The sequence below is a fragment of the Camarhynchus parvulus genome, chromosome 11 (assembly GCF_901933205.1).
Source record: "Camarhynchus parvulus chromosome 11, STF_HiC, whole genome shotgun sequence".
NCBI lineage: Eukaryota > Metazoa > Chordata > Aves > Passeriformes > Thraupidae > Camarhynchus > Camarhynchus parvulus.
In genome coordinates, this window is record NC_044581.1 from 3779506 (window position 1) to 3804866 (window position 25361).

Below are 25361 nucleotides of genomic sequence, written 5' to 3' on the forward strand. Positions count from 1 at the left end.
TCACAGACACGTTTTATGAAAAATTCTTTTGTTAGGATCTTTTCTCCTGAGAAGCTGAGAGGCCTCAGAAATTAAATGCAAACAATGGTTATCTGCTGCTGTGGAATGCAACAGTTGCATCTGTGATTGGTCTCGTGGTTATTTTTTATTAGTGGCCAATCACTCTCAGTCAGCTCTCTCAGACTCTCTGGTCAGTCACAAGATTTTATTATCAATCCATTCCTTTCTATTTCTTTCAAGCCTTCTCATGAAATCCTTTCTTCTATTCTTTTAGTATAGTTTTAATATATCATTTTCTTTTAATAAAATATATAAAATAAAATAACAAATCAGCCTTCTGAAACATGGAGTCAAGATTCTCATCTATTCCCTCCTCCTGGGACCCCTGCAAACACCACCACAGTTCTCACTCAATAGCTCTCCCAGTCAGATGTAAAGAAAAATAAAGGAAAAAACCCTGTGGAAGGGGAATCATCTACCATTAAAAGATTGTGACTAAAGGTGTGATCCAGCTCACTGCACAGAAAGGAACAAAATCAGTTAAGAGTCCCAAAGGGCAAATTTTTCCCTGCAAGGCAAGGTAAGAAGAACTCGGTCCACAGGAGAGAAGAGGTGGGATTGGTTCACTTTAAACATGCAGGGTCAATGGGTTGACAAAGTCTGTTTACCACAGAAAAGAAAAGTATCACATCCGAGAGAGACACCTTTGTAAAAGTATGGAAAAGTGATCCAGGAGGAACCTTAAAATTGCTTTTAGCTCCCTATTTGTTCCTCAGTAGAGTTTAACCAATACCAAGAACTAAGGCAGGGACTCTCAGCAGCCTCAAGCCCCTTTCTCAGCAGCCTGAGCTGCACAATCAATCTGTCCAGATGGTGCTGTGGAAGGCTCAGATCCTCTCTGAGCCACGAGCAGAAGGAGGTGCAGATTGTCCTCCAGGGGCTGCCTTCCCCAGTGGGTGACACAGCTGAGCCAGAGACAGCCCTGCAAGCCACCATCCATCATGGTCACCAGAACCTACCCACTCGCAGGAACTGATGAATCCTATTCCTGTTCCTCCACAGGAACTGATGAATCCTATTCCTATTCCTCCACAGGAACTGATGAATCATTTAATAAAGCTCCCATTAGTCATTTATTATTCTTTTATAAACCATTTATCAGCTGGTATTCAAAATGGGAGCAAATCATATTTTTCACCCAAGACTCCCAGCGCTGGTGTACCTCAAGTCTCACCGTGGTGAGGTTTTGTCAAATCACACAAATTTTATTCTGTTCACAGGAGGCGAGATCTTTATTTTACTGGAAAATTCTTTTCTAAGAATGTATATTAAAAGTAAATTTATACCAAGCAAAATATTTTCCCTAATCTTGCTCTCCCTGATGTGACAGAATTATTTCTGTGTTACATTTCTTTGTCCCAGAAATGGATGGAATTGAAGGCGAGGCTGGAAGTGGCAGAAAGAGGAATTGTGTGAGGAATGGTTGTTCCCTGGCCAAATGAATTCTCTGTTTGTTATGTGCCAGTGAGAGTACTGGGACAAATCCCACTTTTCCAGGTTTGGCTATGGATGGGCTGCAGTCCCTAACCTGTGGAGGAGGAAAAATGTGGGAATTGGGGGCACTGCAGAAGAATCATCCCCTTCAACCACAGCACTGCACTCCCCTCTCCAGTGCCTGGCAGGATTTACCAAGGAAAGGCAATATATCTGATATATAGGGAAAACAACACATTAAAGAGCAGCAATGGAACTTTTAAAAATTCAGGTCAGAAGATAAAGGCAAACAGAGTCAGAGGAATCTCATTTTTGAGCACACACTCTGCAGGCAGGAATGGAGTAAATAGGATTTGTTGGACTATTCTTTTGGAGAAGGAAGAAAAGAGAGAAAGGGGTCAAGTCCATATCTTTCTTGTGTTAGAACTCATTTTTTCCTCCCCCAGGTCTTAGGCAGAGCCAGGCCTCCAGGAACAGACACAAGAGGAGGATTTGCCAGCTCGTGTCTTTCAGCAGATGCCACATTGTTAATTTTTCATCCCACCACAGCCACAGTGACATTAACTCTGGACCAAAATCCCCTTTTTTTGCAGGATACAACACTGCAGTGATCTGTCAGATGCTCTTACAGCGACACAAGAAAAGAATTCTCATTTTTGTTAATGCTCTGGGTATAAACACTCAGCACCCTCAGTGTTCACTCAGTCCAGCTCATTCCCACCCACTGGGAATATTCTGCAGGATACAAGCAGGTGTCAGATTTTCCAGAACAATCTGTGCCTGCTCCTTGCTTTGCTTCATTCCTTATTTTCTCATAACCAATCCCTTAATGCTGAACAAAATTTGAGCTTAAGGCCTTTCCCTGCTGGAAAGGAAACTCCAAAATCCTTTGTGACACGTAATAATAATTCATAAAATTAATTTTAAAACTTTTTCCCATAATAGAAATAAGGTTGTAAATTTTACAAAGCAGCCACTAACTTTACAAGTATCTCTATTCTCAATCTCTGTAATTTAAATCTGGCACAATATCCCAGCCACTGTGACCTTTTAAAAGGCAGACCTTGCTACCTCACCTGGGATTTTTGGAGGAACTCTTAAAATATTGCTCTATTTGGCATTAAAGATGAAATTATTAAAACCCCTGGAGGGAGCAGGGTACTGTTTGCACATCTGAATGGATTTTTACCTTTCTCAGAGCCCATCATTAGCAGGAAGTGTAGATGAGGCAGAACAAGGCAGAGATTTTGGAAGAGTGTGGAGCGACAGGGCAATAAGCAAATAATGAACTGGGCTGAAGCAAAGTCTCATTTATTGAGCCATCAAAGGTCCTGACACACACCTGTGAGAGTCTGTCTGAAATATTCCTCATCCATCTCACGATTGTCATTGGGGGACCACTGAAGAGAAGAGCCCCCTGTCTAAAATCTCTGGCTCTGTAGGAGAAAGTCACACACCAAAGGCCCTGAGACCTGAGAGCATTGCTGTTATTGTTTTCAGAGGTGCTGTTTGCAGTCTGCTACACTGAGCCCAATGAGAAGAAGGGGGCACTGTGCCTTGTTTGCGACAACAGCCTTGGGAGCTGTCCCACCTCTCGGCCGGGCTGGATTTCCCCTGAGCTCTGGGTGGTCCCCCACAGAAGACCCTCACCTGTTTTACATCCGCCGTGACAGACAGACTGAGATGTAAGGAGCCTCTCCATCGAGGACTGAGACATGGAACCCCCATGTGAAAAGGCCCCTCTGCTCCTTCCAAGGGCTGGGACTGACACCCCCAGCCCGGGGCAGGTGTGTGGGGGAGGCAAGCTGACCAAAGCGAGATGTTTGCCTGCAGGCTGTGATCACTGGACCAAGAAGACAATGGCTCTCGCTTACTGCTGAGAGCATGGACTGCCTGTTACACCTATTCCTTATTGTATCTGTTTCCCCCCCCTCACAATTTCCAATAGAGTTATCATAATAAAAACCTCTGAGTTAGCGAGAGACTTCGAGATCTCCCCGACATAACAGGCGGATCCTCGACTGGACTGGACCAAAGGACTTCGTCTCTACGTTTGGTAGCTATATCCCCCACTTTCTCTCTCCCTCTTTTCTCTCTCTTTCTCTATCTTTTCCTCTCCCTTAATCCTTCTATCACATTTTGCTGTGGTCATTCAATAAAGGTGCATTTGTTTTGATTATCACTGCAAACCCCCTTGTACCATGTTGTTTCTTTTTGCGCCCTGAGGTCAAATCCACGAACCATCACAAAACCCATTTGTAAGGATGGATCCTGACAACAGCCCAAGCCTCCAGGGCTTCAGCTCTGCTCAGCAGGCAGAGGAATTGCTGTGCTGCATCCCAGCCAGGATGCTCAGCTGCTCCTGGGGGTGCCTGGCACTCCTTGGGTGAATTTTCCTGGCCCAGGAGGGGGATGCAGGGAGGGGAAAAGAGAGAACAGGGAGAGCAGAGTCACTTGGCAAGCACTGCCTCTGCCAGGAGAGGGACTTTGCTCAACATCAGGTAGGGATAGAGCAAGTGGGAATGGGCTTTAGTTGAAGAAATGTGGATTTAAATTGGATATTTGAAAGAAATTCCTCCCTGTGAGGATGGTGAGGAACAGGCTGCTCAGAGAAGCTGTGGCTGCCCCATCCCTGAAAGTGTCCAAGGCCAGAAATAATTTAATTTCTTATTTATAATTTAATTTATTTAATAAAATAAATAAAAGAAGCTACACTTTGTAATCAAAGCTTCAGATTTACTGAGCTTTCTCCTTCAGAAGTTACTTTGAAAAATATTGTCATTTTCTTTCAGCTCTAATTCCAATCAATAGTATTGCAGCCTGTGGTATGCAACTGGTATTAAAATGCAATAACTAAGCACTTCCAGCAGAAAATCAAATAAAGTGGCATTAAATCAACTGATAGACACCTCCCTCCTCTTATTTTAACAGAGAATCTGCTCCTGCAGGGGGCTGGCACCATACATGAAAGGTTGATTTTTCCTGCCTTCTTCATGGAATATGAACATCACTTAGCAAGGCAGAGGGAAGATTTCTGAGGTCATTAGCATCTCTAAATAGTGAAAGGTTCAAACCAACAGCAAACCATTAAAAAGGAAGAGAGGTGTCACTATGGAAAAGAGAAAAAAAATGCAAGAAAAATATCTAAGAGCAGACTTTTCAAAGAAAACATGATAATGCTGTCACTTCACACCTATTTAATTTCCATGCTAAAACCCACCAACTTTCCAGGGTATAAAGTAACTTTTAGTGTCACTGACAGAGCTGAATTGATGAGCATTTCTGAATTTCCACAGAAATTGATACTAACAATATATTTGTGGCTAAGCAGGCACATGAATTTTTGTGTCCAAATTACCAAATTAAGCCAAACAGGACTATAATTATAGAAAGACTTCTTCAAAATAATTCAATCTAGAACTATTTCTTCCAGAGAAGAATTCTCCAACTTTGGAAATTCAAGTAGGTAGGACTCTGACTGACATGAATTGCTATCAATATTGATTGATCCAATAAATTCTGATTTCTAAATGCACCAAGCTGTCCTTGTACGTTGTTATTTTCCAGAAGGTTAAAAAAAATACAGCATTTCAAAGATATTTTAAGTATAGGTTGTCAGGAAATGGCTTTCAGAGCATTAAAAGCCTGATCTAAAAGGTAATTCTAAAGGAATTAATAGTTTGATCATTGTCACTTAATTGTCGCCCATGTACTTGAAGGGTTTGGATCAGTCTGTCCATGATAATTTTCAGGTGACTGAAACACTACTGCCAAAGCATTTTACTGATGTATTTATAGATATTCCCTTGCTAAAACTGTCATTGTTTCTACTTTCTTCTTCTTTTTCCTTTTTTTAAAACCCCTCTCTGTCGTGTTTAAATCTGATATTCATTTACTTCGCATTCATAAAAGAAATAATTCTTCAAATCAAATAACAGCAATTAGTTTCAATATAATCCATTTGAAAATCACTAATATTAGGCCAGGAAACAAATTTTTAAAAGGTAAAAATATACTTCAGGTTAAATAAAAAAACTCTACAGCAATAGGCTTCCCTTTTCTACTCCACAATTATCTTAAAATCAGGTTTACGTCTCATATTTTGGGAATTTCTCCTTAAAAGTTTGCAGAGCCCCAGAAAACTTTAATAGCAAAATCCAGCCTGGCTGTAATTAGGTAAAAATTTTAAAATTCTCTAATTCTGTCTAGATACCAAAAAAATAAATCAGACTCACAGTAAATGCAGGGGGTGGAAGAGAACAGTGTGAGCAGGGTTGGAAGTCTGGTGGATTCAGGCAGGGAATTCCCTCCCCTTGGTTTTGGGGTTTATCAGAACTTTCAGCTGAATTCAATTTACAGGAAAAAAACCTTTTCCTTGCAAATTCCACCTGTAGGCTAAATTTGAAGCTTTTAGGACTGGAGATTTAATTCCAAAACCCCAAACTCTGGCTGGCTCACAGGGGAAGTGCTGTAGACAGGAACAAAACATTTTCACTCGCGGTCCTGACCACCCAAAGCCTTAAGCTAGTTTTGTTATTTCACCCCACAGGAGCAAAAGGAGAAAGTTACCCCCAGCAAATTGATTTTACAGGTTTGCACCCTGCTAACCAATGTCTAAATGACATCATATTTTTTTTACCTTATGGTTGCACTGTGGTTTGGAGCTGGTGCACACACGTTCATTAACGTGAAAAAAAGAAAAGAGCAGCTCCAGGAAAGTCTGTCAGACCGAGCTAAAAACATTCTGTGCTGTCTTCTTTCCTCAAAGAACATCTTTATATTTAGAAATCAGCTGATTAGGATTGCTTGCAGGGTTTTGGAGAGAACAGATGGCCAGTTCTTACCTCCTTCTTGGTGAATTCTGGTGCGTGGTCATTTTTGTCGTCGATAAGAATGGTGGCAGTGGCTGTGCCTGTCAGCCCCACATCCATCCCACCCATGTCCTTGGCTTCTATCACCAGCTCATACTTTGGGCTTTCCATGGTCTGGAAAAAAAAAAAATAGAAAAGGAAAGGTTAAGAAAAAAACCCCCACAGAGATAACATACTATTTTTAATTAATATTAAAATAATAATTTTTTTCGATCACAAAACTTTATTTAGCCTAATAAAACACAGCACAGAAACAGGTCTGTTATCACAGTTTTCCTGAAACACAAGCACAGCTTTCTATGAGATCAGCTGCTACCCTGGAAACCTCATTTGCAATCCAGCATGAAGGTGAATATTGGTAAACAGTACATAATTTCTCCAGTTATTTAGGAAGATTAGGAAAGAGGCAAGAAATTAAAATATACTTGCTCTTTAACAGTAAGCTCTACCTTCAGTGCACCAATATTTAGCAGCTTGCTTCATCAGCATTATGATGGGTACATAATTAAACACTAATGTCACAATCTACATATAAATTCACTTTATTAAATCCCATTCATTCTGGGTATTAGCATTTAGACTGGTAATCTGAGTTTGCTCCACTGCAAGAGACAAAAAAACAGTTTCCAAAACAGGCAGAGACTTCCAGTTATTGCCCACAGCCCATGTGCAGAGTGATATTAATGATTTCTATTGCTGATATCTGATTGTCGTGCCATGGGTACTTCTCTGGCTGCCCACCTCTGCAGAACCAGACAGCACAGGCCCACAGCAAAATCCAAATTAATTCCCTCTCATAAAACAAAAAATGTGGGAAAAAACCCCATTTGTGGTCAGTTCTGGAATGGGAACGTGGCAGCCTTTGGAATTCCTATCTCTCCCAGCAGGGATGAAAGCTGGGGCAGGGGCAGCAGGAGCTCTGTCAAAGTTGATGTTCTGATGTTCTCAGCACCAGACCCTGCTCCCCTGGCACTCCCAGGGAATTCTGACATGGATTTCAGTGGGGCTTCACTAAAATGAGTTTTTTGGGGCTGCCTTGAGTGGAAGCACCTGCCCAAAGCCCACGTGAGCACAGAGGCCGCAGATGGGCAGGGGCTGCAGCCACCCCTGGAGGCACACAGTGAGAACCTCACATTGCCCAGGAATGTTCATCCAAACCCTCCTGGACAATGAACCTGCATCCCACAGGGAAAACTGCAACAAAGCTGCTGCTTTTGGAACCTCTTGGAACTGTGTCTGCAAGAGCCCAGGGTTCCCAGCTTTGACATTCCTCACCCATGTCCTTTATCCAGCATTTTTCCAGGGAATTGGACACAGCCCAGCAAAGCAACCTCAGCCTCTTGGGTCGCCCAGGCTGCTCTGCAGCCGAGGGATTTGGAGGATTTTCCCAAATTGTGAATTTTGCGTGCTGCAAGAGCCCAGGGTTCCCAGCTTTGACATCCCTCACCCACGTCCTTTATCCAACATTTTCCCAGGGAATTGTCAGGAATTGGATAGAGCCCAACAAAGCAACCTCAGCTTCTTGGATTGGGTCACTGAGGCTGCTCTGTAGCTAAGGGATTTGGAAGCTTTTCCCAAATTGTGAATTTTGCATTGTTTGTTTTCCTGGGCACATCCCACCATCTCTTTTTTTGGACAATGCGTGAGAAGGACATCCCAGCTCCTCTGGAGGTAGATTTTGAAGCCTTTTTAGGCCAACAGAGAAGCAACCACCTCTGTTGCTCATCAGATCAGCTATTATGAAACAATAAATTTACATATTAAATCAGCAAGTCAAGCCAGAAGAGAAATTTTGTTCTAAAAACACACGGACTGCTAGGAAATCAGATGCCACACAGGGGATCCTAAGAAATGTATTTCCTGTAGTCTTACAACATTATTCCATGAAATTCATCTCAGAAGGTGGCAAACCAAGACCAGGAGTTTGATTTATAACATCATAAAAACAAATGCAAAGTATTACTGACATGTCTGCAACACAAACTCATGCCATGGAGGGAAACTAAATTTATAGTTTTCATATATTTGTCTCCTAAAGTGCATTAAAACCTGAATGAGACTTCTCTCCCCTCTCCTGGCTGTGACTTTTTCATTATTTTGATTAGAAAGTCGTTATTATTGTATGGAAAACTTGCAAAGCCATTTATCACTTCATGTTTATAAGCCTCTTTGCTCAGAAAGCCCATTTTTACCCACAAATTGGCCTTTTTTCCTTTGAAAACCATCCCATTTTCTATTGAAAGCAAGTCCATTTATGCTAGAAATTGCATCTACTGCAGCAGGAAATGTCTGTGACAGGAGTCCAATGTTTAGGCTCACGCAAAATGTGAAAAACATTGAATTTTGAGTAGTATTTCATATAATTATGAATACTTCACACTTCCCTGCTATGCAGCACTTCCTACAACTCGTTCTGACACCAAATATTTGCCTTGTTAGAGGAAGCAGCTGCTAACAGATGCAAACCCTGAGCAGAGCTTGTTCCCATCACAGGCTCTTTTTACACTCACTTGTAAAGGGCCTTGCAGAGTCCTCCTGCCTCCAGCAGAGCCAGGCAGCAGCAGGGATTGTTTGGAGCAGTGGGATTTACCAAAAACCTGGATTTCTGCAGGCAGACAGGGACCCCTGTGCTCCCAGCAGCCCTGTTCTGCAGGGATGCTGCTGCAGGGATGTGCTGGGGGCTTCAGGGCTGCTCTGGAAGATCTCATGGCACCTCCTCAGCATTTCCCTCTTCTCAGGGCTCAGAGCTTTGACCCCAGCGTGTTCTCCCTCCTTTTCCTCCTATCTTGTGAGGAATAAGTGCTGCTGGAAGGAGGCAGTGGGGGAGTGTGACCGTGTTCACAGGGGTCTCAGGATGAGGGAAGAGACGAGGATCTGACTCCATGTTTCAGAAGGCTTGATTTATTATTTTATCATATATTAAAACTATACTAAAAGAATAGAAGAAAGGATTTCATCAGAAGGCTAGGTAAGCTAAGAATAGCAAAAGAAGGAATGATAACAATGGCTTGTGGCTCAGATAGTGAGTCCGAGCCAGCTGGGCTGTGATTGGTCATTAATTAGAAACAACCACATGAGACCAATCACAGATGCACCTGTTGCATTCCACAGCAGCAGATAACCATTGTTTATATTTTGTTCCTGAGGCTTCTCAGCTTCTCAAGAGGAAAAATCCTAAAAAAAGGATTTTTCATAAAAGATGTCTGTGACAGGGGAGAACATCCTTCCTTCCCCATCTCCATCCCTGCCCATCTGCAGGGATGCAGAACCCAAAATTTGATCATTTTGTGACCCCACAGAGACTCAGACACGTCCCACCAAGTCACTGCTTGTCCCTAAACCCAGGCCTGCTCCTAAGTGACCTAAGCACAGTCTTGCAAAAGCAATCTAGCCAGGGGACAGTGAGATATCAGGAACAGAAATAAGCCCCAGCTCCCACCAAGTGGGATCTCCAAAGGAGAATGGATTATTGGAATAAATGAACATCAAGCCACTGCTGGTGTGGTTGGTTATTTATCAGCTGTGGCTCTGTGGAGTGTGACACTGTTGAGAGGTTTGCACAATTACAGCAGGAGAACCATTCCTTTGCCCATAAATTTTCCCTGCAGTCATTCAGCCAGGGCAGGGGTGGCACTGCCAGCTTGTGGAGCTGAGCTGTGTCCTGAGTGCTTCCCTCCAAAGGTGCCCTCCCTGCCATCCCCACCAGGGCTAACATTGCCACCAGAGCCCACAGACACAGCTGGCTGTGAGCAGGGAGAGCCCAGCAAAGGCATTTTCTCAGAGTTCAGCTTCCCAACAAAGGCAGCAGGAGCTGAGCACAGCACAGGGAAATGAACAGTGCAGGGCAGGCACCCTCAGGTGCAATGATCAAGGGAGAGCTGCTGGGTAGTGCTGAATGAAAGCAGATGATGTTGGGTTTCTGCTGGGTTTTAACCTCTCATTATTACAGATACAATAAAAAGGGAGAGAAGAGAAGCAAGCCCTGGCTGTGAGCATTTCACACCAGCAGCAGGAACAGCCCAAGCCTTGGTCTGGGCTGTGGGGCAGCCAAATTCAGCTGGAATTAGCAGCACCACCAGTGCAGCAGGACTCAAAATGTGAGGTGGGAACCAGCGGAAGCACTTGGGTGGTTGCAGGGAAGGTTTGGGGCCCTCGAGGCTGTGATTCCCTGCAGCAGCAGCCAGCAGCAGGACTGCAAGCACTTCCCCCAGGAAGCCCCAAGCCAATGTTCCTCCAGTGCCCCCTGCAAGACACCCTTGGATCGCATATTTTGGGCAGGGCACAGGCCATGCCCAGCACCAAGCCTTCCTTTAGTGCTTCAGTCTTCATAAAAAAAAATATTAGAGAGAATAGAAATCCCCAAATTCCCAGAAAGTCGCTGAAATCAAAACAAATTCTGTTTGTGAAGCAATCAACACACAGAACATTCAAAACGCCTAAAAGTGTTTTAAGGATCCTTTCAATACTAATTATCAGAAGAGAGTTGTCTGACTATTCCATGGATATTTGTATTTCTGCAATGATGCAACACTGCCTCAACTCTTCTATCTATAATTCTGTTTATAAACTATGTATTCATGCATAATTCTGTATCAGGAGTGTGCTGCGATATCATATTTGGTACTAATGACTTTATAATATAATGCTAACCAGAAAGAAAAAATCTTCATATTGAAATAATTTCAGTTGGTGCTAAATAAATGCTTGTGTTCATTTAAGACGATAATTGCATATAATACATACTGAATATGTCCTATTAAGACATAATCAATGTTCTTGTTGAGTAACAATATCAACATTGAATCTAACATTATCCCAGAGTATGCTTGTCAGGATTTTGACAAATGTAAAATTAAAAAAAAATGAAGCAAAGTGACTATTAGCAGCTCGAACAGACATAATGCTTTGATAATTATAATATCAGCATTTATTTTAAATGCCAGTTGCTGCTGCTTAAAAAGGGCGATATACACAGAGGCTTTGCATTTAGAGCTTGAATTACAGTTTGATGAATAGAAAAACCCAAACTCTTTTGTAACATAAATCCTCTTTAGCTCACCAATTTCCAATTTTTTCATATCATAAAGGAAAGTCTACAGTTTAATCACTGTAATAATGTACTTCTGCTATGAACAAAATCAATATCTATTTACTACCTGTGGGAGATGTGGAGTCCATGGTATATCTGGAAGCAAAAGGAAGACTAAATTTTCTCCTTCAGCAGTAACCATTAAAAAAGGAAAGAAGTTGCTCCAAAGTGTTGGAACCAAATTGGTTTCCTGGCCAGAGTTATTTGTTATTCATCATGATGAAATCTGTGACTATTTAATATATAGGATCAAGGCTTTAATTCCTCATAAGTCCCGCATTTATTTTAAATTACACATAAATTTACACTTTTAATTCTTCATAATGCTGGCCTAAGCATAGGGCTTGTGTAGATGGATGATTTTGTTACATCTTACATGAAAATACAGGAATTTTATGGGCATACTTTCAACAGCCTGTGTAAAATGATACGTTTTGACTGGTGTACAAATTAGGATTTGGATACTGAATTAATATCACTTTTTACAAGGCTGTATGCACATGCATCTTGGCTGTTATATATATATTGATATATAGATATAAATATAGATATAAATATAGATATAGATATAAATATAAATATAAATATAAATATAAATATAAATAATATAAATATCAACACAAATTTCCTTATATGGATGATTATATTTATAAGAATTTCTCTTCAAGTAGAGAACACGAACCTCGAGGACAAGCTTATGCTGAAGCTCAGGTTTAGTCTGAGATATTTCCCCTTAAATCATTACTGTTAGTTAGACTACTGCTAAAAGTAAGCCCAGGGAAGTGAGAAAATATTCAGTATTGTAAATAAAAATATTAATTGTTATAAAAGACACAACATCACTGAAGTTGGTGCCTCCACACTGGTTTTTACCAAGCAAAGATATTTCCCTTCATCACAGAGGGATGCTGATCTGCAGCAGCTGCTCACTAGATGCTCATGGTTTGGGAGGAAGGTCATTTTCCATGTCAGCTGTTCTAGAAGTATAAAGTACTGTAATAATTTTTAATAGCTTTGCAGAATAAGAATCACAATGTTCCAAGGAAAATACTTGCTGTCAAATATACTGAAATTACTCTTTTCTTTTTAAAACACAAGCTATGTTTCTGCTTTCCTCTTGGACCAATGTGTGTAATTTCTCTTTTTTTTTTTTCTTTTTCAGACAAAAATTTCAGTTGTTCCTCATAATTAAACAGTGCTGTAGAAATCTTTCACTGCAGCGTGAAACCATCAATTATTATGTAACTTCTTGAGCTGCTTTTAGACCACTTAATCACCCTTATTATTCCACACTCAGAGGTGCCAGGAATACAAAGACAGCACTGCTCTCACCCAAACCCTCTGTTGGCAGCAGAAGGGGCTGGAGCGAGGCTCTGCTCCCCAGGAATGGGCTTGGTTAGAGAAAAACCACAATTCCACGATGGTTTGTAAACAATTACAGACCCTGGTGTGTGCAAACATTCCCTGCCTGGGTGGTGTCACTGACTGTGCCCCTCCAGGGGCTGTGATGAACACACAGAGCCCTCCTTGATGGGACAGAATGTCCTGAGCTCTGGATCAGGACATTCCAGAGCTCAGAATTCAGCACAATCCAGAACTCAGGATTCATGACCATTGCAGACCTCAGAATTCATGGAAATTTCAGAGCCCAAACTTCATGTCAGTTCCAGATGTCAGAATCCATGGCAACTCCAGAGCTCACAATTCATGACAATCCAGAACTCACAATTTACGGAAATTCCAAAACGCAGAATTCATGTCAATTCCAGAGCTCAGAATTCATAATAATTTCAGAGCTCACAATTCAGGACAATTCCAGAACTCAGAATTCAGAACAATCCAGAGTTCAGGATTTAGGACAACCCAGAGCGCAGAATTCAGGACAATTTCAGAGCTCAGGATTCATGACCATTCCAGACCTCAGAATTCATGGAAATTTCAGAGCCCAAACTTCATGTCAGTTCCAGAAATCAGAATCCATGGCAATTCCAGAATTCATAATTCATAATCACTTCAGAGCTCACAATTCAGGACAATTCCAGAGCTCAGAGTTCTTGGCAACCCCAGAGCTCACAATTCCTGGTAATTCCAGAGCTCATAATTCAGGAAAATTCCAGAGCTCACAATTCATGACAATTCCAGAGCTCAGAACTCATGGCAGTTCCAGAGCTCAAAATTCAGGACAATTCCAGAACTCAGAGTTCAGGACAATCCAGAGCTCACAATTCATGGAAATTTCAGAGCCCAGACTTCATATCCATTCCAGAGCTCAGAATCCCTGACAATTCCAGAGCTCAGGATCCATGACAACCCACCTTGCTGGAGCTCCCCTGCCCTCCCTGCAGCCACAGGATTATTTTGGGAGAGGAACCATGGAAGTCATGGCACAGCTTCCCATGTGCTCCATCAGAATCCCCCTTTCACAGAGCCTGCACCCAGGAGAGCCTCCAACCCTCCCTGTCCATGCAGCACTGAATATTCTGGTGCATTAAATGGCACCTGGCACTGCTCCTACTCCTTGCAGACTCTAAACCTACCACTGTTTATACTCCAATTTTTGGTGCTGAATGAAAACACTCTATGTCATCCACATTAATGAACTGTACCCAAAAAAAACCCCAAGGATGAACTTGGTTATATCATTTCCCTACTGCTTAACATTTTCCAAAGCTTCATACTGAACAGTGAAACAATGCTAGAAAGTAAAAAAATTTCCAAGGGTTTCTCCATTAAAATCAGAATATATGGTTGGAGACATTAAGAGTCTGACTGACAAGTGTAGGAGGCATCATTCTCTCCTGTCCTGATTATTACACTTCTGAAAAAAAAATATTACAGCTACTACACAATCTGCAAAGTCATGCCTAATTGTATTTACAAAGGTAACAATTTGGACAGAGCATATGAAAAGAGCTGTGTCTCACAATAAATAAATAAATGTCTGCAGCAGGACACCTGGCTGGATGAGGGAAGGTAAGAAGGAGTTCAACTTTTTCAACAGGACTTTCAATCTGGTTGTCTCCACCAGCAAAATCTCAAGTGAGCTGTCAGGAGCACTCAAGATAAGAATTCCCTTCTGTATTACAAATATTTACTTCAACAAAGCTTTTCCCCTCTCAAATCACTATGTTGCTGTAGCAAATGTTCATTTTGAAAAATCAATATATTTCCATAAAAACTGGTCTCCTGCAATACCCAATCAGCTCTATTTGCAGTGTTAATTATATATTTCATTTTAACAGTTGCAATTTGCAATTCAAATAATCCACAGGCCAAAAGGTATTTGCTGAAAAAAAATGGTCAAATAATTTTCAGCTATTAACATATTAGAGTTGAACAATCTGTTTGCAGACAATTTGTGAGGAGAAAGGAGGGCAAAGTTGTTCCAATAAATTATTAGTTGCAAATTATTGAATCATTCCTAGTCCCTGCTGTAGGTAGGAATGAGTCTATTTAAGTCCAAAACCATGAAAGGAGAGACAAGTTTCTCCTACACAGTAACCTCAAACAGCTTTTAGTAGAGACAGCTTTTCAAATCTCTCTGTATAAAAACCCCAGTGCCAAGAGAATTCCCTGAGTGTGTGGAGGGTGTAAAGGTCAAATAAAATGGATCAGGACAGAGATGAGCAGCAGAGTTCTGCTGCAACTCAGAGAGAGGAGAAATCAGGAGCAGCCTCCAAAGCATTCAAGCCTGAAAAGATTCTCAGGCTGGAATAAATCAGCACAGCTCCACCGACTTCAAATGGACTTCCCAGGTTTATTTGCACTTTTATTAAGCTTTAACTTGCCCAGTTTGTGAATGAAAAACTGGCAGGTTTCCATTCAAACCAAACCAGAGCTCAGGGTTAGAGGCTGCTTCCAAAACATGATGGCACCAAAACCACGAGAACCACAGGTCCCAGAACACACACTCTGGGAAAAAATTCCCCAAATTCCCCAAAATAAGAGGATGAAGGTAACTCTTCCTGCCTCGTTGCAGGCATAATCACATAGAAATTAGGGAAATTTGTATTTTTAATTTTCCTAATAAAGAACTGCTGTTCCTACTCCCATATCTTTGCCTGAGAGTGCCTTAATTTCAAAATTATGATAATTTGGAGTGAGGGGTTTACATTTTCCATTTCAAGGGAGGCTTCTGCCTTCCTCAGCAGACATCTGTCTGCTCAAACCAAAACACACTCACACCACCAGGATGAACCATCTGAAAGGACCTCTTGCAGAGGTCTCCCAAGGGGGTTCTCCATCCTCAACCCCAACCAGCACCTCTCCATCCACAACAGCTCAGCACCACTCCTGGAGGATGTGGACAAGGCTGTTTGTTCGCTAAAACAAACAATCCTGTGACAGGATCTTTGCACAGCAGCTGAAGATAAAACTTTTCCACGAGTTTCAATTTATCATCATCTAACCCACTATTTTCTGCCTAGGCAATAAAAGATAATAAGTTTTGTGATACCTGCCTAATGCCAAATTTTTAGATGATGTGTTATCAAATGAATCAAAATGCAGCTTACTGAGTTAACATCAGAAATCACATTCTCTCACAAATTAGGCCCAGTTAGATTATATTTCCCTCCCTAAACATTCCAATTCCCCCAACAGAAAGCAATGTGATAAAGGTCAGGATGGAAATCGTGCTTCTGCTGTGTTATCTGCTTTGCAAATTTGTGTCAGTGGTCAAAATGCCCAGAAAACTCAATTACTGACTTGTTACGACAACCACACATCAGCAGGCCCCGGCAGACAGAGGTTATTTCTAAAATTAGTACCCAAATGCAAAAAGCATAGTCTGTGATTCCAGATGTACAGCCCGTGCTTGATGTTTATATTGTTAAATATTAATGGGAGCACTGTCTATTATTTCAGGCAAATTATCAGGGACATAATAGTTTAGTTAAATAGGTGCATTGTCAGTTGGAGCTGGAGGGGAAAAAAAGCCTCTGTGTCTGTTTGAATACCACATTTCAACGTGGTGTTCTAATCAAAATAGTCATCAGATGTTACTGTTAATCACTATTATCATTTTTCCTTGAACTTTCATTTTTTATGCAAATCTTATTTTTGAGTTTAGTGTTCTATTGCCAGCAATAATTCCAGGTAGCTTTTGAAAGAGAGGACCCTGCTGAGAGTGTAATGAATCAGTAAATGATACCAGCTTTGCTCGTGGACAAAAACAATTCTGGTGGCTGCATTTACACTCTCATTGGGTTGTACCTGCTGAATATAAATTGGCCTAATTCTAAATCATCCAAGGGAAAATGATGCAAAATGGATTTCAATTACACTATTTCTGTTTTACCAAAAAGCTTATCACACTATGGGGTGAAAAATCAACCCCTCCATGGGATTTATGTTCTGATGAAAGATATAACAATGGAATTTTACATTTAAAATTTCTCCAGTCAATTTCATTCTTTTCTTTCTTACTCCTACGTACCTTCTTATCACTTCCTTTCATGATAAAAAAAAATTAAATGCCTTTTTTGCAAGTCTTGCATTTTCTGCTTCAGTTAAAAAGTTCTCTTTTTGCTAGACTTTTACAAACCTACTTTTATTTTCTGAGAGCATCTGCCAACCAAACATCTCCCCACCATCACTCTTAAGTCAGGCTTTGTCTTCATGCAACCAAACCAACATTTGTAGGTTATTCTCACTTTCAGACTGAGCTTGTCACTGTCTCATGCAGATTTTGCACTGCAGTACAGCTGCTTTTGTGAAACAATTTACATGACAGAAAATATAGGACAGGTTGCTCAAATAAGAAGAAATAATGCTGCAGCATAAACTCTGCTTCCCTGCTGTGCTCATGCTACTCAATGTCAGAAATTTCTGGGGGCCTCGTGCTCTACAGAGTAGTTTTATATACAACTTTCCTTTAGGAGAACTCCCAAGGCACACTGGAAAGAAAAACAAATTCTTGGTAATGTGCAGAATTACGGAAGAGATAAAGATAAGAGTTAATGACTGAGAGAAATCTACTGGTTTTGTATTAAAGGGGGACAAACTTCAATTAAGTGAGAAACATGAGCCAGGAATGCAGGAGGTGGGATACAGGAGGATGTGGGGGTGAGCAGAGGTCAGGGAACTACAATGGACCGAGCTCAGAAAGATTTGTGCAAACTCCAAAATTTCCAGGCAGTTCTTGCGGACTAAAAGCAGCAAAGCCAACAAAGGGGAGAACGGTATGGGAGGCACTGGTAGCAGGAGGAGAAGGAAGGAAAGAATACCTGAGCCCTTTGAAGGACTGGGCAGAGACATCCCAACGTTATTGAAAGAGCTTTTCAAAGGCAGGAAGAGCTGGGCTGTGGATCTGAGCAGCACTTCCCTACCCAGCCCAGCCCTGTGCCCAGGGGCAGCTCTCAGAACCTCAGCCCTGTCGTGTTCCCTTTGCTCTGAAGGGATATAACTCTGAAGGTGAAGGGTTTGGATTTTGCTGCTTGTCCAGGTTGTGCTCCCTGGGGATGTGGAATGCTCCTAAACTGCACAGTTTGGGTGCCTCAGCTCTGCCAAAACCACGTCCAGCTGCTCTGGAGAGAGAACTGTGCAGTCACAGAATGACCAGGTTGGAAGAGATCTTCAAGATCATTGAGTCCAACCCAGCCCCAACCCCTCAACTGAACCCTGGCACCCAGTGCCACATCCAGGCTTTGTTAAACACACCCAGGGATGGGGACTCCACCACCTCCCCAAGCAGCCATTCCAGAACTTTATCACTCTTTCTGTGAGAAACTTTTTCCTGCTATCCAACCTGTATTTCCCTTGGTGCAGCTTGAGGCTGTGTGCTCTGGTTGTGTCAGTGCTGCTGGAGAAAGAGCCCAGCCCCAGCTGAGCACAGGCACCTTTCAGGAGCTGTGCAGAGTGATGGGGGCAGCCCTGAGTCTCCTTTTCTCCAGGCTGAGCACCCCCAGCTGCCTCAGGGTTCCTCACAGGGTTTGTGTTCCCAGCCCCTCTGGCCGTGCTCAGTGTCCCAGGGTCCTTCCCCAGCTGAGGGCCCAGAGCTGGGCCCAGCACTCTAGCTGTGCCCTCACCAGTGCCCAGCGCAGGGCAGAATGCCCTCCCTGCTCCTGCTGGCCACACCATTCCTGACACAGGCCAGGAGCCTTTGGCCTGCTTGGCCACCAGGGCACTCTGCTGGCTCATGTCCACCCCCAGGGCCCTTCTGCCTGGGCACTGCCCAGCCGCTCTGTCCCCAGCCTGCAGGGGGTTATTGTGGCCAAAATGCAGGACTCGGAACTTGGACTTGTTAAACTTCATCTTGTTAGACTCTGCCCATCTAACTCAGTCCCTGAGAGCCTGGAGGGATCCACACATCCCTGAACTCCCAGTGTGGCTCACACAGAACTGCAGCACAGACAAGTCCTGCCCACACTCAGGATGGTTTGGGGAGCCAGCTTGGCCACAAGCAGGGCAAGAGCTTTGAAACCATGAAAGAACCTGGGTCAAAATCCAGCCCCTCCCAGACACACGTAGACAAATGTGATTTTGTATTGCTGACAGCTCCTAAAGATCTACAATTAAAGCAAATAAATGACTGAGGCTCCTTTTCAATCCTTTGCATTCCCTGTGTCTGGGTTGTGCATTGTGCAACCTGAAATTTGTGTTTCAGGGCACCCTCCAACTCTTGTTGGTCCAAGGGGACATTTGGTGCTGACCTCAAGCAGCTCAAGATCTAATTCCTGACATTTCTGCAGGCCACAGAGTGTGTGACATCCTGCAGTGCCCTGCAACCTTTACTGAGCCCAAAAAACTTTTATTAACATAATTAATTTATGTGCACAAATCTCTTGCTGAAACCAGCGCTGAGCTGCAGGATCAGGTTCATGTGCTGGAACTGCTCCAAAACATTTTTGTAAAATGGGAATCAGAGCAGGCCCAGCAACCATAGATCTAATGGGATTTAAATATAATTAATATTGAATACTAAAAATTATGGTGTGTAATCATAATGACAATTCAAGCTTAACAAGTGCAGCACAGGAATGAATGAATTAAAAGCAATACACTTTCTCACTCTCAACAGAAGTGTTTGAAACTATGTTTTAATACAAATCCACTGTTTGAACTGAGATTAACAAATATTAGTCTCATTATAAATTTTAATATTATTTGCATAAACTTTATTGAGAGAGAAAGAAAAGGAAGAAAGAAATTTCAATTTCACAAGAAAACTGGAAAATTGAATTTTCTTAAAAGCCTATCTTAAAAGTCACTTTAAGTTAAACAGATTTCTAGAGGCAGGAAATGCTGAGTTAACACTACAACAAATTGGAAGGGAGGCTACAAGTGAAGCAATTAGCTTAATAAATAAATGGAGAAGATGCTTCTAAAATTACTGCCTTTGCCAAATGTTCAGCATCTTAAGCCTGGTAAGATGCTGTTTATCAAAGCAGGAATGCAATTGCTGGTGAAAATGTGAAATAAAATTGATATTATTAGCTAGACAATGTTTTAGAGCAGGACTGTGGCACACAAATGAAAGTAAAACAGCATAAAAAGAAATCAGCCCCAGGTTTCTTCTCTGAGATTCAAAAGCTGGCCACAGATAATCAAGGAAGAATTCAGTTTATCTTCCAATGTTCTCCCTCTCCTCAAGCTTTGCCTTCTCCTTATCTACCCCTGTTTCAAAAATATTATTTACCTAAAAATGTGGGGTTTTTTCTTGTGAAGGAGGACCTACAAGAGAGTGTCAAAATCTGATGAGTTTGGACTCCACAGATTTCCCTGGACCTGAGGTTTGACTTGGTTCTAGGCCAGGGTAGGTAAAATGGATTTACAATATCCATGGCATTTGTCAGACACTTTTTTTCCCCCCAAGTGATTCCAATTCCAGGTGGTGAAGAACAGCATCAAACAGCTCCCATTTGAGAGGTCATTCAGATCATTCATCATCTGGAGTATTCCACTGAACCCTCCCTGCACAGAGATAACCAACACTTGGGCCATTATGGAAATTTTCCCTTACAACACACTTAGGAGAGGAGCACTTTAAAGGAAAATGTCACAGCACCAGGAAAGGAAAACATGCAGCTTTTAAAGTGCCTCCAAACAGTGGCAAATTACAAAGCATTTTTTGATGATTCCTGGCAGATTGAAGGATTATGTTGAATTTAATCAATATATTTGAGACATGGTTCCACAGAAGCCAAGCCTTTTAACCAGAATTTTATACAACTGAGACATTCCTCCATCAATATTGAGACCAGACAATTGATCCCTCTGTTGGACAGAATAGAACATCTCCAAAACCAGCCCTACATTAAAAAAGCATCACATCCTGCACTTAAAGTTTATTTACAGATGCTCTGTTTACCAAAGTTCAACATGCTTGTTCCTGACAGCACCAGAACCTCTCCCTGCAGGGATCAAGGGAAATATTATGGGATCTGTGACTGGCATGGAACTGCTGGAATGTTTTCCAACAATCCCAAAACCAACTGACAGCATGAGAACCTCTTCCTGCAGGGATCAAGGGAAATATTATGGGATCTTTGACTGGCATGGAATGTTTTCCAGCAATCCCAAAAACAACTGGCTGATAATGAAGGCATCTCTGATTATAATAACATTATAATGTTCAGTGGGCACTGGGCCAGGAGGGCTCAGCTCCACTTGGAAGGATAAATGCAGCAGGTGCTCACTTTGTATGTGCTGTTGGTACCCAGTGACTTGGGAATTCACATGCTGCCCTTCCAGTCACTCCTTTCCCCACACAGACAAGAACCAGGAAATTCAGTTTGGTTATAGAACCAGATCTCTTGGTTACAGGTGGAAAAGGCACCCAGAAATCCACACTTAGAGAGAAGGGTACTGCAACAACTCCCATGGCAGCACTTGTGTGCTTTGATGTCAATGAACATGTTTAGGAAACAACAGTTTAAATTAAGTAACTTTAAAAAAACATAAGCTTTTATCCTCACAAGAGCCTTGTTAAGCAGAACCTCTTCCCCCCAGCCTTGCACAACAGTGAGGATCCAGCTATCAAAGGACACACTATTTAAACCTGACAGTGTCACTCTTGCTGTGCCAGCCATCAGTTTAGTGTGCAGCAGGACACCCAGAAGTAATGAAATGTGTCCTTACATGCAGATCCTGATGTCTTCCACAAACAGCCATTAGCTGGATGCAGCAACACCCCAGGGGCAGGTTAATTGATGCAGTGATAAATGGCATGGCTGCAGGTCGTGCTGAAAATCACTTCATCTACAGCTTGAGAGTGTTCCTGTTCTGATCTGGAGCTCTAAGCACTTCCTCCCTTTTAGTTATGAATGAAAAGATCAAGACTCCCTTCCTGTTTTTATTTTATTTCCTGTTTTTATTTTATTTCCTGGTTTTATAACAACCTGCACAATCCATTGATGGCTGATGATGTGTCTGTCCCTCGTGTCCCTCTCTCAGTCCTCACTTTGCATGGCTGGCTCCAAATCTGTTTTTTGTGTCCCCCACAAACCCAACATCACAGGCACAGAAAACATCTCGTGCCCTCCTTGTTTCTGCTGGCCTGGCTTCTGTGTCTCAGTGGTTTTCTTGTTGGAATATTTTCATCTCCACTGAGTGTTTCAGTGAAATCAAGAGTTTAATTACCTCGGGAGGCAGCAGGGGTGTCAGGGTTGTGGCTGAGGTCAGCTGCTGACTGCTTGTCACTGAGGGACTCTGACAATTTTAAAGGCGATAAGCTTTATAACAAGATATTTGCATTTCTAGTTTGGTTTAGGTGTATCTTTGCGTATTAGGGCTTCTGAGGAAACAGCATTCACATGCTGATTTTCCTGAGATTGACTTTAAGCCCTCTAAGCCTCCAGAAAATTTGTTTCTACCATTTAATTGCTATTTTGTGTTTGGTTCAACAGGGCTCTCTGATGCTCACACAAAGTTTGAGGCATAACTGTTCAGATGCAGGTTGTACACTTGGGAAAACAATAAAAAAAAAGTAAGATCAAAGTTCTTAAGCCCCTTGCCCTAAATTTCTCAATGGCCAAGAGACACACAGCTATGCCCTGAAGAGGCAATAAAAATATTCTAATATTAAAGAGATCACCACAAACACTTAGAAAATATTCTGTGTGTGTCAACCTCTGAAGGCCTGAGGGAAGACCTCGGTTACTCATGCTATTGTAAGCTCTGTGTACCTTCCAATTCTTTATGTGGAAAGCTTAATGGCCATGGATTATTTGCCTCATTGGTTATGGTGCTCGGAAATAAAACAATGGGAAATATTCATTATTATGCTCCCTTGTATTGAACTTCCACTTGGCTGAAGTATTAAAACAAGCTGCAAGGAAAATTAAACCTCAGAAAAAAATGGCAGGTTTATTTATGGATGTGAGAGACAAACTAACAGCTCTATTCCTCTTGGTTTGCAGTGGTTATTCTGTAAGAGCTCTGTGCTCTGGGCTTACTCTGCCTCTCCAACAGGGTTTTGTTCACTTCTATTACTAGGTGGCAGCCTAAGAACAGGAACTGGGGGCATATGGGAGGTGAAATTACGAAAAAAACCCCCAAAACCCAGCAACAACAAAGCCACCAAATGACTGCAAAGAACAATAAAAAAAGCAACTCGTTGTATTCAGTACTTCAAGAAGAATCATTTGTGTTGTCAAATTTGAAAGTCTTAATAACTAGAAAATCCAAATCAGACTGACTAAAGAGTAATCTCAGAAAAGGTATTAATGGAGCAAAGGTTTTGGCTGAGGCCCACTGAAGTGAAAATTTATCTATAATTTCTTCATCAGTTATTATAGATTATGGCAGATAATTTTTGAGAAACATCTGCAATATATTTCAAGAAGGCCAATATCAAAATGCCATCTCAAATGGTACAGAAATATTCATTTATATTATTTCATTGTGACTAAAGATCAGAGATTTATCAGTTGATTATAGTTTGCTGTGTGAAATCAATAACACCAAACAGGCAGAATGATCCCTAAAAGCTTTAAATTATGCTTAGCTGAGAAGTTAAATACAGGCTCTAAATGAATGCATGTGAAAAGTGTACCTTGGGTATCTCTGGATATTGACAGTTTATTAGCTGAATATTCACTAATTACCTTTTTTGACATCCTAATGGCCAGTGCTTTCTGCTGTCAGTAACCTGTGGCTGTAATCCCAAACTGCTGCTGCAGCCCAACACTAAATCCACATCATTCAGTAGAAGTGGTAAATTACTCCTCTGAAACTGGGATTCCTCAAGCCCTGCTTGGTGCATTTGATGACTGTCTCATTAATAATAGGGCAAAAAACACTTCAGGGATTTATGGTGGCAAGAACTGATGATTAAATCCTTTTTTAGATTTTAGGGTGGCATGGAAGTGCCATCTGAGATCCAGGAAGAGCGAGAGGGATTTTGTCTTGCTTGCTTCTTCCTGAAGATAAGGTGACTTCTTTCCCAGCACTTTTCACATTTCATCTCTAAAGTGAATTAATATTTTTAAAGGCCAAGCTTGTGGTTTCATTTTTCACTTTGACAGTTTCTGAGATGCAGATAGATTTGATATCATATGGAATATTTCTCTTGTTTTAGTCTAGTCATCTTTTGTTCTAACGCCACAGAACAAAGCAGTGACTTTTCAAATGACCCCGTAAAAACACAAGATCAGAAAACAAAGCTGCTCCTGTCCAGCTGGGAAATCACCTTCTCATCTTGAGGAAGCTGCTTTTTTGTTCTTATTTTTTTCCCCTTTTCCAGCAGGTTCTTTTTAATCTATCCTAGCAAGGGGTTTAACAACAAAGGATCTCTTTGAAAAATCCTGTTGAGATTTAGAATGGTGAAAATTCCTAACATTGAGGTTCAAAGGTGACACATCAACAAACTGCTTGTCTCACCTGCGTCCTTTCATTTTCCTACTTGGAAATTATTTTGGTGGGGGGTTGCAATGCTGAAAGGAAGCACTACAGACAGAGATTTAAATAATTATAATATGTAAATATAGATGCCTGTAGATAAAGCTACAATATAAGTGGAAAGGGAACCATGGACTGTAGGAATAACCTGTAGGAATACGTACATCAGGTCACAGGAGATGGAAAACATTTTCCAGAGAATAAATTTGCTATTTTGGGGAGAATATTGGTTTATTTGCCATGGAAGAAGACTCCTTGCTTTCACTTTGGGAAAGAACTGGCAGTTTTAGAAACATTTTTGTCTCCCAAGTGCCTGGATCACCCTGGTGTGCCCAGGGGAAGGACTGATGAAATCCCAGCCTGTTGAGGTACTGCAACTTGTTTTTGCAGAGCTGCAGGTAAAGACTCTTTTCCAAAAATGGAAAAATTTGTTAATTAGAAAGTGGTCTGTATAATGCATGCAGAAGTGCAAAGGAGGTGTCAGCAGGGTTTATCTAACACATGCATTAAAGCATTAGCATAAGTGTGCTGACTATGCAGAAGATATAATTTCTTGGTCTAGAAACTTGCTCTAAATGCTGCAATCTTGATTTTAAATTAGCTATTAAATTATAATATGTGGTTTACTAAACAGTAATTAAAATCTAATTTTTATTAATGCTGTGAATATTAATCCATCCCAGGTTCATTTGTTTCATATAATTCTTCTAAAGCAATGCATTGCTGCTCTTCTAAAATATTTTTTTGTGTAACATTTCCTCCAAGAAGGACTGGAAAAGGTCCCTGTATGCATCCAACAGTTCTCAGTGTGATTTATTTTTGAGAAACTAACACCATATGGGCTCTCACAGCATCCACTGTAATGGTATTGGGCACTGGCTTATTTTTCTGTGCTGTTTTGTAGACTCTGAGGACATGAGGTGAATGCCAAAACCTGCCTGGAAGGTATCAAAGTGATGGAGTATTAGTCAGGAGAAGGGAAAACTTCTCCAAGTGATGATTGACTAGGGATGTGTTTTCCTGCAGACATTTTACATGGTATAATGAAGCCATAATACAAGCATGCA

General features: G+C 41.5%; 1 protein-coding gene across 2 annotated transcripts in view; it reads right to left on the reverse strand.

The window, feature by feature from the left end:
- CDH13 (cadherin 13) overlaps nt 1–25361 on the reverse strand; it is a 440631-nt gene that overhangs the window by 71776 nt on the left and 343494 nt on the right. For both annotated transcript variants that reach the window (XM_030955918.1, XM_030955917.1), the window contains exon 8: nt 6339–6479. In XM_030955918.1, the coding sequence (XP_030811778.1) occupies nt 6339–6479 (141 nt within the window). The remainder of the gene's footprint in view (nt 1–6338; nt 6480–25361) is intronic.